Here is a 12,005-nt window from a genome sequence, read left to right on the forward strand (position 1 = left end):
TGGAAAAAAATAAACTATTTTAAAAAAATCTACCTAATAGATTAGATTTCTAATTGAATTTTGAATTAACAAACCTTTTCACATTTAATTATGTTGGTAAAATTCACTACCCTATTGAAATGATACCAATAGGAACTTTTTCTCCAAAAGCATTTTGCAAATGAGAGAAGACATCTCAGAAAAAGAAAATAAAAGTATAAATTGCAGCTTTATATTAAACTTGGATGCTTTTAAAATGCCCATCTTCACATACTTTTTCCTTTAGGTGCGTGTTACTGTCTTTCCTGCAAAACCAGTAGCACTTTACACAGGAGTGCCTTGGTGGATCATTGCAGTGGCTATTTTTGCTGGAATACTGATGCTTGCACTGCTGGTATTCCTGCTATGGAAGGTAAGTTTTTAGTTACCTGGTTGTTTCATGTGTCCTGCTGTACCGATGACAAAGGTAGCAAACTAATTAAGCATTTTTGCTTTGCATTTATGACCCAAAAGACAGCAAAATGGCCTAAACTGTACATTACTTTTATCATTTTAGTAACAGTTGGAATAAAAACGGTCATAAGACTTGTTGCTGTAGTTGATAGGAATTTTTTCTGTTTCCAGATCTTTGAAAGGGAAGCTTTTTTGAGGTCTAGACAAAGCTTCATAAGAATGGCCAGATACATTGATATGGATGGATAATAACTGGGGCTTCTGTGGTTATGTCTAAAACTGTGAACTCTCTACCCGTGTTTTAACAGGGCTTTGTTCTCATAACATTGGAAATACCATTAAAGACATAATAGATGAAAATAACCAAAATGTGCAAAAGTAGCACATAGCCCAATGTATCGTTCAATTTCTTTAGTATTGGCCACTTATCTTAGAAACCCTTAAGGAATAAATATTTAAAACTAAAAGTTAACAATTTGCAAAAGAAAAAAGATACCTAGTTTTCTAACTACCTTTGGCACTTCCACAACTAACTATGGTTCCAAGTACAACAGAGTAGTTCTTTTATTCTTAATATTTACTGTTGCAGGCCGTTAATATTGTTGCTATGCAATAGGAGAATTTTATTAAGAAAGAATGGGTGAAGAGGAATGTCCTGTCTGTCACTGGAGCAGTTGTGGCTTTGTTGAAGACTTACTTAATCTTTGCTACAGATTACTTCTCAAAGGATACTTGACTTCCTTCTTTCCAAAAAATGCCCAGCCTCTGCTGCAAATCTTTCTAATGAATTACAATTAACACTTTGTGTGGGCTGTTAAGTTATACATATTAGTCTTCTACTGCACATGAAAATGCATGCATTCACACACAGTGTGAAGTGCTTCTTTCGATGACAAACACTGAGCATCCTTATGAAGGACAAACATGGTACATCATACACAGTTGCATGACTGGGTGTAAGACAAATGCTTGTGTGGTACAGGTAAAATCAGTAACTCATTTTTGTTCTTTTATTTACCCTGTGCAGTATTCCATATACTGGCTTCCATATAGATGTCTTACTGCTCTTTACAGTGTATTTGTAGCAACTAAAACTGTGTAGTAGCTTTTCTTAAAAAAAAATATATTAAAAATTTATCAAAATAATATTCCTTATCCCAGATTATTATATTTTACAGATTAAGTTAGTCCCCAAAGTTCTCAAATCTAGATACAGCTAAGAGTTTTCTTGTGATTCTTTTCAGACAACAATCCCATGAAGAGATTATGGAAAGATAGATCAGTTATTCAAGTCAATTCTAATAGTTTTAACTTTTTCCAGTCCACAAAATTTGACTAAATACCTTGCTTCCTTGTAGTGTGGTTTCTTCAAGAGAAATAAGAAAGATCATTATGATGCCACATATCACAAGGCTGAGATCCATGCTCAGCCATCTGATAAAGAGAGGCTTACTTCTGATGCGTAGTATTGATCTACTTCTGTAATTGGTAATTGATGATATTTTTTAATTTTTAGCTATGGTGGCACATGCTATGGTTGCGGTGGCTAACGATGAAGCTTTTGCTGCTTATGTTCTATTAACTTTTGGATTACAGACTATCAGTACTTGCTTTCTCATTCTATTAAATAGATATTCACCTTTTGGTGAACATAAACACAAGTGTTTACCTTGGTCGAAAAAAGCTTTTTCTTTAGAAAACATCTTTATCTGTTGCAATGGATTTTAGTCTTTTTTTGAATTGATGTTTTAACAGTACAAGCTTTACAACAGTAAGCTTTAGAGGTGGTAATCAATACTGCAGAGTTAATACTTAAAGCTAAACTATGTGGAAGATAAACTTGCTTTATTAACCTTTAGCGCATGCTTAAGTACACGTTGCTCATTAATGAAAGGGGTTTTCATAAAGAGAAGGTAATTGCTGTGGAACCACCTTTTTTCCTTTTATTCTACATTATACTTTTGCTAGGTTGAAACTCTTCTCTGCTGAAGCTACTAGGATGCATGACCATTTATGCTTCTAGCAGCCTTCGCTCAACTTAAGAGAAAGCATGCATGTACAGGATACTAATTAAAGATGCTTTGACATGAGGGATGGGGGAGGAATTCTTAACCAAAAATCTATCAAAACTGTGTGTGTGAAATCGTCACTAAGAGATGGTCAAAAAAATTGGTCTATGCCTCAATTTATTTTTTAACATATACCCACTTAAATTATAATAGATTGGACAACAACAACCCCCAAATCCTACCACCTCAAATACTATGAGCAAGACCTTGCCACTTTCTTTTTTCTAGTAATATGTAATGACAGCCAGATGATACAATGTCTCTTACCTTTAATCTTGACTTTGGCAATCCATAAGCACGTCATGTCCAGTGTCTTCTACTAGTGATCACCTCTGTACCACTGTGGCCAAAACTCCATTTTATTTTGAAAATTAATTTCAGTACATTCTTAAATAGTTTTTTAAAAAAAAAACACTACTGTTTTTTATAGTAGCTTTGAATTAAAACCAACCAACCTTGTACTATATTCTATCTAGGGAGACTTGTGTCAGGGCATACTATGAAACTTTCAAGTTATGTCTGTACCAGACGTATTAAGCAAGGCTCTAATAGTGCATAGGTATAGTTAGTTCAGGTGACTACAGTTGTGATGGTGCTCTGAAAAAAAAACAAACAACACAACCACCCCTAATGTAACTTTCCTTGAAGGCCCTGGAAATCTTTCTGTAGGTTTTATGGTAAATCATGTCACCGTACAGGAAGATACTGAAGTACATAGCTACCTTTGATTCAGGAGAAGCAAGCTTTCCTGAACTGTATGTACATCTTTGTTTAGTATAAATATTTCTCATTATACAAATGAATAACTTTGTAGGAAGACTTACACAGTGCATTTTTGCCTACATCTTTTTGTTTTCAATTTTCTTACCTGTAAGTCTGTGCAAATGAAGAATTTAGCTGTAGTACTTTCATGGCAACTTAAACCTAACCTCTTCTTCTTTTTTCTTGGCCCCAGTGCGGGTTCTTCCAGCGTTCCAGGTACGATGACAGTGTCCCCCGATATCATGCTGTAAGAATTCGAAAAGAAGAGCGAGAGATCAAAGACGGGATATGCAAAGATCTTGAGACAAAACAGTGGTTCACAAAATGGAATGAGAATGAAAGTTATTCTTAGGGAAAACATGTTTCCCTCTACAAAGTTCAGATAGAAGTTAAATGTTGCCATTTATGGAGTACTCATGGAGTTAGATGTTTGAACACTATGGACATCTTCACCGTTTGACTGTAGATACTACTACTTATATTGAGGCTTTTGTTTGCACAGTTAAAATTGCTTCAACGGACTTTAATTTGCATTATTTAATTTCTACTCTGCCTCTTTTTTACCTTGCAATCTAACTCAGACTTCAGGAAATACTGTGTTGAGTTGGGCTCTTTTCTACAAAATATACAGAACCACTATGGCAGACCTTTCCTGTGATCCTAATTTTCCTGGGAATGCAAGGAATGCATGGTTAAGGTCAACATAGGTTCTCCATCCTTCCTTCAATGCATAGGTTATTATAAACACGCAGTGGCCTTAACATTGTTTGAGTATAATCCGAAGACCTGCAAATGTATTTTAGTCATGTGCTTTGCCTGCTGCAGTAGTTAGGGCTTCACAAAAAGCATCACCTTAAGTTGTACGTGCAATAGGTCACGTTGCTTGGATCAGGATGTGTGAATATTGCTCACAACAAATATACACAGGTTTTTTTGTTTTGTTTTAAAAGAGGCTTGAATATTAGATGTACTTTTTGTATATATATATTTCAGTCATTTTTGTATTTATTTTTGTTATAAATCATTGTCTTTGTCTAACTGTTAGGCCAAAGACTTAACTGAACCTTCAAACCACTGTGTTTATGAACTTCATATGATGAGACCTGAGGCTTTCACTGCGTTTTAATAAATAACTGAAGGTGCCAATGCTTTACAAAAAATGTAAATATTTATTCCAATGATGTATGTGGAGTCTTATTTTCCTGATACAAATAACTTTACCTAATAAGAATGATCAGGTCTTGTAATATGATTTGTATATTACTTCAGACTATTTTACAGTTTGGACACCAAGCATAGGTGGGGTTTTTACATACAGTTTTATACTTACTGGAAGAAATAAGAGGTTCTCTGGAAACATCTTTCCAGCTTCGTAAGGATTTCCTGTTTGGCAAAAGGTGTTGACTACTGCAACTGTTATGTAGCACTTGAAGGAGGCTGTAAATGCCTAATTAAACTATGAGGATCTGAGCTGATCCTCTTTGAGACTACTGAATACTCTTGAATACCTAAATGTTGGTAAGAGTAGAGTCACAATATTGTGCTTATCAGTAATCTAATTGTTGTAACATAATTGATGAAGCTATTTAAAGAGTTTACTTTTTTTTTTAAACCCATGTTCCAAAGCATTGGTACTATCTAAGAATGAAGATTAGTTTGTTTATTCAGTGTAAAACAACTATGCTCAAAAAGTATTCATGTTAATTGCTAGTAATTTGAACTATGCAAAAACCTCTTGGTACTTTTTGCCCTCATAGGGTGAAAACCTGCTAAGAGAGCAGTTGTCAGGTATCTTATTTTTACTACCAACTTTGAAAATACCTTTTTAGAAGGTATGGTCACGTAAAATGTTAACATTATAGAAAGAGGATTAATTTAGTAGACTCTTCTTCCTCCCACTAAATGATCTCAGTCTGTTGTCACCCTGATTTTATGAACACTTAACATATGTATTTAGCTGTTAACTAATTTTTGACCTTTTAAAATCTAGCTTATTTGCTGAAAGGCTCAGCAGCATAACAAGACAGGCTAATCAGGTGCTAAGAAACTTGACAGTGACTACTCTAGCCTTAAATTTGAAAGCAGATTACAGCCTTCCCTTAAGAACATGAATGTCTCTGCAGTGTTAAACTGAAAGTTATTAAAAATAAGTCATGTCACTGGTATACTTTTCTTTCAAACTGTCTCTTTTTTAATACCAGCTAGCAATGCTACATCATTCCATGATTAGAAATTACCTGTGGATATTTGTATAGAAGTGTGAAATAAATTTTTTTAAATTAAAATTGTTTTGGTAATAGTTATTTCTCATCGCAATTACATGAGATAGCCATAGCTAAGTTCACTAGTACATTAGAAGAACAAGCTGAAAGTTGCACACTTCAACAAGTGATGTCACTCTAAATATTGCCATAACTCCTCAGCACCCTCCCTCATGCAGAGGGGCAGATAAGACAGCTGTGGGAGATAGCACACAATCTTATGCTCACAGGCTGGCTGCAGGTGCCAGCGCCAACAGCAGCCAGGCCACGAGCCTGGCAGAGTGGCACGGGCACAGCACCAAGCATGAGCTGCATGCGGCCGAGCTCCCTCTCTGTCACGCAGCCAGGGTGCCTGAAACAGGCTGCCACCCTGCCCTTCCATGCCATCTCCTGTCAGCTGCTTTGCCAAGCAGGGGAAATGAATGCATTCCCCCAAACCAGCCAAGGGTTTGACACAACTAGCTGTACCTAGCAGTGGAAGTTTGCTACTGACAGTCAGTTACATGGTTGCAAGGTACAGACAACTACAGAAATACATGAAAGCCAAAAAGACACAGGACAGAAAATACCAAAGGAAACTCAATATTTTATATTTAAGAAGTTAACCCTTACAGGATGCTTTGCTGAAAGGAAATACCTTTCAATGCAATGAGCCCTGAAGATAAAGTTAGATGGATACATTCTAAATAATAATTAAGAAAGTGTTGTTACAATATGAAATTTTTAGGACTAGGTGCTAGAAGGTGCTGCTAGATCTCAGAGCATGTCAAAGATACGGAAACAGCCTGCCTTTATTAAACAATTATTCTCACTTACATAACTAAAACCACAAGCAGTTGTTCACAACAAGACTAAATATGGACTGGGAGAACAGTTCACTAACCTCTTGTGGATCAGTGTGATTGTGGAAGGAAGCCAGTGCCTGTCAACACACAGACCTTGACAGCACAGCAGAACCAGACAACAATGGGGACAGTGTGGCTATGCCAACACAGCGTACATGAGTGTTCTTCCTGTCACAAAAAAAAAGAAAAAGATAAAGCTGAGGTCTTTGTAAGGCTGACTCAGTTATCACTGTACATACGCATGTAAATGTATACGAAAGCATCGCAGTTTATTAGCATTCTATATAGTCATATATACGCTATGTATAGGTTAAATATACTACAGTACAGTGGTGTGTATATATAGCAGTATATGTGTATAGATGCTAGTACATATGTACAATATATAAAAGTATATACACATATATAAGGCCTAATATACATTATTATATATATTATTTATATAGTGTGGGTATATATAAAGCATGTATATATAATATATATGCACCCTATATAGCCTAAGGTACACTACTAGAATTCTAGTAAACCTTCACATACATAAGTGCCACAGCACAGGAGACAGCTTACAAGAGATGCTTTCAGGATCCGGGGCCATGACAGCATAATACAGACTATGGAGGGGACTTCATACGCAGGAGAGGAGAAGCAACAGGGTGCTCCGACACAAGCATCAGGCACAATGCAAGCCAAAGTGAAAGCTTTTGAAGGAGGCACTAAAACACCTGTGCCGCAGAGCTATCTGTCACTGCGGCAGCGCATCTTAACCAAAACCAAAAACCAACAGCCCAGAACGCACAGAACCTGAAAGCTGCTTACACACACACACGACTGAAATCACTTATCCCCGCACAGCATAGGTGACTGTGCCAGCAGCTGGTTTGCAATACCCATGGGGACAAACCGTGATTAACCAGGTAAACACAGCCCTGCTTGGAGCCAGAACATTGTGGACACTTCTGGCTTTCCAGCTAGCAAACGCATGCCTGAATACAAGAATCGAGCAGTACATTCCTCTTTGGTGCCTCTGTTAGCAGTTGCTTCATTGTATTTATTTAACTTCAGTCATATCTGAAGATCTATTCATCTTTTGAGGTCCTGGATTCATAGTTTTATTATGCATTATTATTATTATTTTATAACCCCCCCCCCCCCCCCCAACCTGTCTGGAATCCAAAGTCACTGCTTTTTTGCTAGGCAAGGAATGCAAGGGAGGCACAACAGCTCAACACAGTCCTCCTCGTGACTGTCTTCCCCAAGCAAAATTCTCCAGGCTTCACAGCAAACCTGCCTTCTCCAGCCCTCAGGCTGGCTATGGCTGTGCTCTGCAGCAGCTGGGTTTCAGCCAGGGCACTTGGGCAGGGGCTCCGAATCCCCGGCTGGCAGCACGGGGGTCAGAAGGCACTTCTGCAGGTCAGCCACCCAACCCCTGCTCAACGCAGTCAGCTAGCACAGGCTGCTCAGGTCCATGCCAGTTTTTAAACATCTCCGGAGACAAAAATGCCACAGCCTCTCTGAGCAACCTTTGAGCAGCCTTGCAGTGGAAGTTCTCCTACGTTTAAGTGGAAACTTCCCTTGGGCCACTTTGTGCTGCTTGCTTCTGGCCCCGTCACTGGCCAGCCCTACGAGGAGCCTGGATCTGCCTTCGCTCGCTCCCCCCGCCAGGCATTTACACGCACTGACAGGACCCTTCCCCAGCCTTCTCTTCTTGGCCTCCCCTCCACACCAGGTGCTCCATGCCCTTGGAGGGAGACCCATTCCCGCTTCGTTTTCTCTACAAAACCCACATTTGCAGCAGCAACTTTTCTGGGCAGTACCAGCCTCAAAGATGCTAGAAGACAGGCAGCGGCTGCAGCCACCTCTGCTTCTTAACAATCATCCCAGAACAACATACACTCCCTTGCCATCGATACACAGCGCTACTTATTTCCTCGTATCTCTCAGTCTCAGTGGCTTTGGGGGAAAGAGGAGGATGGGACAGAAGAGTCTCATGTTTTTGCCATGAGCATCTGAAGTAACGCAGCTGCTAAGCTGATTAGAAGACATGCTTGTGGGACATTTCAGCAGTACAGGACTGGTTTCTTGAAATGGAAGGAGCCAACCACTCGGTGCCAGAGGTGAGAAGCGCACTACTGCTGGCCAGCTCGCAGGACCGCCTGTGGCTGGTTGCAGCCTGGCAGGGAGAAACACCGCATGGCACTAAGAGCCCACCTGCATTTGCAGCTGCCACCTCACCTCTGGCAGCAGCTAACAGTGAAGTGGCACCACAGCAGTGAGGCTTCGCTCCCCCTGTTCCCACAAGAACTTAGCGCTCAAATTCACTACCAGCTATGTTTTCCCTACAGAAGAGAAGCCATCCACGATAATCGATTACAATTTCCCCATCTGTCTTCTGATCTAGAGTCACATGAACTTGTACATGGCAAAAATTCACAAACTCCAAAGTTTAATTATACACAATAAAAATACACAAACATCTGTATGCTCCTCTTGAACCTACTGTAATTTGATACAAACCCATACAGAAGCCACTGCATATGAACTTTGTTCCTATTTTTTATATATTTTTATTTCTACTACTGAAAAAAAAAAAAAAAAAAGAAAGAAAGAAAGACGAAAGCCACATCAAACCACTGCAATCCCGTGGAAGTTTTCTAACATAGCAAAAGCAAGTAAACTTATTGCCAAAAACCTGAGAACAAAGACAAGTCTTTGCACAGAACAAAGCAACACAAATAGACTCACCAGAAGGCATCATAGCAAAGCACATAAACAATAAAAAGATAAAGACAGATATTCTATGCATACCTGCGCCTGGAAACTTAAGGTTTTGGATTTTATTTTACTTTTTAACCTATGATGTAGCTATTTTGGGAAAAGGAAAGAAAAAGCAGCCGTACATGCAGCATCCAAGAACAAGTGACTTCCAGTAAGGAGTCACTTACTGTATGACCGCAGCAAACCAAAAAAATCTTTCTCTGGAACACCCTGCAAGAATGATCTGCTTTCAATTACCTTATTAAATCTTAAATGCCATGTTAAATTTTAAATTGAAGTTGGAAGGGAAAAACAAAACAACAACAAAAAAAACAGTTACTTAGGTTAAAACTAAACACTATGTTTTCAATTATTTTAAAATCTGATTTGTTCTATCCCATTTGAGTTGTGGATCCAGATGCATTATGATTTCAGGAACACCAATGAGAACGAACAGAGGACTAGAAAAATGCCAAATAACAAAAATAATGCCTTTCGTCTTTTTGCCTTGCTTAAGCATTTACAGAAACTAGCACGTAAGAACTTCAGTTAGTGCCACACTGGATCAAATCAGAGACAGTCCCCAAAAGATCATCAATGAGTGAATTTTTTTTTTTTTAAATAAAAAAAAATGAAAAAAAGAGACAAAATTCAAGATCATGGAACATAGAATATCCCAAGTTGGAAAGAACCCACAAGAAACCTCGCGTACAACTCCTGGCCCCACACAGGACCACTCACATATCAGACCCTATGCCTGAGAGCATTGTCCAAACACTCCTTGAACTGCAGCACGCTCAGTGCCGTGAACAATTCCCTGGGGAGCCTGTCCCGGTGCCCGACTACCTTTGGGTGCAGAACCTTTCCCTAACCCCCAGCCTGACCCTCCCCTGTCCCAGCTCCATGCCGTTCCCTCGGGTCCTGTCGCTGTCCCCAGAGAGCAGAGCTCAGCGCCTGCCCCTCTGCTCCCCTCCTGAGGGAGCTGCAGGCCGCCATGAGGCCTCCCCTCAGCCTGCTCTGCTCTGGGCTGGACAAACCCAGGGACTTCTCTGATACTTTAACAGAAGATGCTTCCATGGACTGGTAACCAATCAGTAGTTTAAAGACCAAGAAAAAATACTTTAGGTACAGAGGGAGGATAGATAGGGGGTTCTGTTCCGAACACAGCATTTAAGATTTAGCCACGGTTACTTCTGTCATCGCTCACCTGACACGATTCCCCGGACAGAAGCGCTCGCTGTTTATATCAGTGAGAACATAAACAGGCTCCAGCTCACCCAGCGCAAGGATACATTTAGCTTCTGACAGCCTTTACCATGCCCCCTGGCCAAGGACCGACGTCCCGTGACACAGCACACAGCAGCCAGGTCCCTACAGCATGCCCATGACACTGGCACACCAGGCGCCTGGACAGCAACAGGCACATAGAAAAGACAAAGCCAGCCCAAGACCACCACAAGAAACTGCAACACCTCACAAACACCCAGCTTGCTACCTGTAGGTGCTGCTTTAAACTACAGCTGGCTCACAGCTGAAACCATTATCAGGTGGTTCTAAACACAGCAATTAACAGGCAAAGCAGGTGCCCCAAATTAGTACAAGCTTGAGAAGCACAAGCTACTATTCAATGCTCCTGAGGAGGGCCCACAGGCAGCACTACTGCAATAAGTGTTAGTGACCTGTATTGGTACACGACCTGCAGAGACAGAGAAGTTGCTGGCTCACCCCGCCAGCCACCACGCCCAGCCAGAACAGAGCAAGCTGTTCTTCTTTGGGTACAAGGCAGAGGTACTGCCTGCCTACAAACCAGGTGAGGCAGTCTGGCCCTGAGCCACTGCCCTGTTCTCGCTTAATACTGGTGCAGTTACTGCTCAGAAAACTGCCTCTGGAGGAAAACTGAATCAGTATGTTTTCTGTATTTAAAATGCAACATCAAAACAACCAAAAAAAGCCAGTAACTCGTGATGATCTTTCCACAGCTCCAAGCAATCCAACAACATGCTGAGCAGATTAACGTGACACAAGTAACACAACGATTCCTGTTAGAACAGACCATTGGACTTCCATCCCCACTACCAGTCATGGACAAGCCGCAGGTACGAGGCACATTTAAAGGAGATCAGGCAATATGTAGGAGTTGATTTCATAGGGTAACTTCGTGGGGCAAACACAAGTATCCACGACAAAAGGAGCAAGTGACACGGGGCCCGGCCCCTACCGCGCTGCTCTAGCGCCATGTGGAACTGCAGGACTCAATACCCAGATCGCAGCTGGTTTATCAGGAATGCTCAGGAACGCTGCTAGCTGCCTTTTGGTTAACGTTCGGGATATTTCTACTTGAGTAGGGTAAAAATCTATTAAACGTGTCCCGGTGTCTCGTGTGCTGTATTACTACGAGCGATCCGGTGTAGGGATCTGGCGCGACGCTTGGCCAAACTCGCTTCTAAGCCGCCACGACACGTTTCGCCTTCGTTACCGACCGGTCGGGAGCTCATCGCGACACACAGACAGACCGACCCCGCTCACAGACAGACCGACCCCACCCCGCTCCTCACGGTTTTGGTTCTCCTTCGCCCGGCGCCCCCCGCGGGGCCGACGAGCCCCCGGCCCCACGTCGCCGGCCGAGCCGCCAGGGCTGCGAGCTCAGGACCCCGCTCTCCTGTCCCAGTCCCCCTGCCCTACTGAGAGCCCCTCCGCACCCCCGAGCAGCGAGCACGTACCTGGCCGAAGCCGGGCTCCTCCGGGATGCGAGCGCCGCCTTGTCCCGGCACAGCGACCGGCTGGCTGGGGGAGCCCTACTTGGCTCCGCGCCCAGCCCTCGGGCACCGGGCTGCTCCGGGCGCCCACCCACGCTCCGCTCCGCTCCGCTCCCCTCCCTTCCC

At 41.7% G+C, this 12,005-nt stretch overlaps 1 protein-coding gene and 1 long non-coding RNA gene across 8 annotated transcripts in view; one reads left to right on the forward strand and one right to left on the reverse strand.

The window, feature by feature from the left end:
• ITGA6 (integrin subunit alpha 6) overlaps positions 1-5,551 on the forward strand; it is a 47,753-nt gene extending 42,202 nt beyond the window's left edge. For 2 of the 4 annotated variants that reach the window (XM_035332468.1, XM_035332465.1), the window contains exons 24-25: positions 266-391; positions 3,457-5,551. In XM_035332468.1, coding sequence (XP_035188359.1) covers positions 266-391; positions 3,457-3,615 — 285 coding nt within the window. In that variant the 3' untranslated portion in view covers positions 3,616-5,551. Of the gene's footprint in view, positions 1-265; positions 392-1,790; positions 1,921-2,400; positions 2,661-3,456 lie in introns of those variants that run through there. The other 2 variants (XM_035332466.1, XM_035332467.1) reach the window with 2 other exon arrangements.
• Positions 1-12,005, reverse strand: part of LOC118170338 — a 57,200-nt gene that overhangs the window by 43,558 nt on the left and 1,637 nt on the right. For 2 of the 4 annotated variants that reach the window (XR_004752651.1, XR_004752650.1), the window contains exons 1-4: positions 11,844-11,981; positions 6,408-6,537; positions 3,370-3,508; positions 2,769-2,853 (exon numbers count right to left, since the gene is read on the reverse strand). This is a non-coding gene — a long non-coding RNA (uncharacterized LOC118170338). Of the gene's footprint in view, positions 1-2,709; positions 2,854-3,369; positions 3,509-6,407; positions 6,538-11,843; positions 11,982-12,005 lie in introns of those variants that run through there. The other 2 variants (XR_004752649.1, XR_004752652.1) reach the window with 2 other exon arrangements.

Source organism: Oxyura jamaicensis, chromosome 7 (assembly GCF_011077185.1).
Source record: "Oxyura jamaicensis isolate SHBP4307 breed ruddy duck chromosome 7, BPBGC_Ojam_1.0, whole genome shotgun sequence".
In the NCBI taxonomy this organism is placed as follows: domain Eukaryota; kingdom Metazoa; phylum Chordata; class Aves; order Anseriformes; family Anatidae; genus Oxyura; species Oxyura jamaicensis.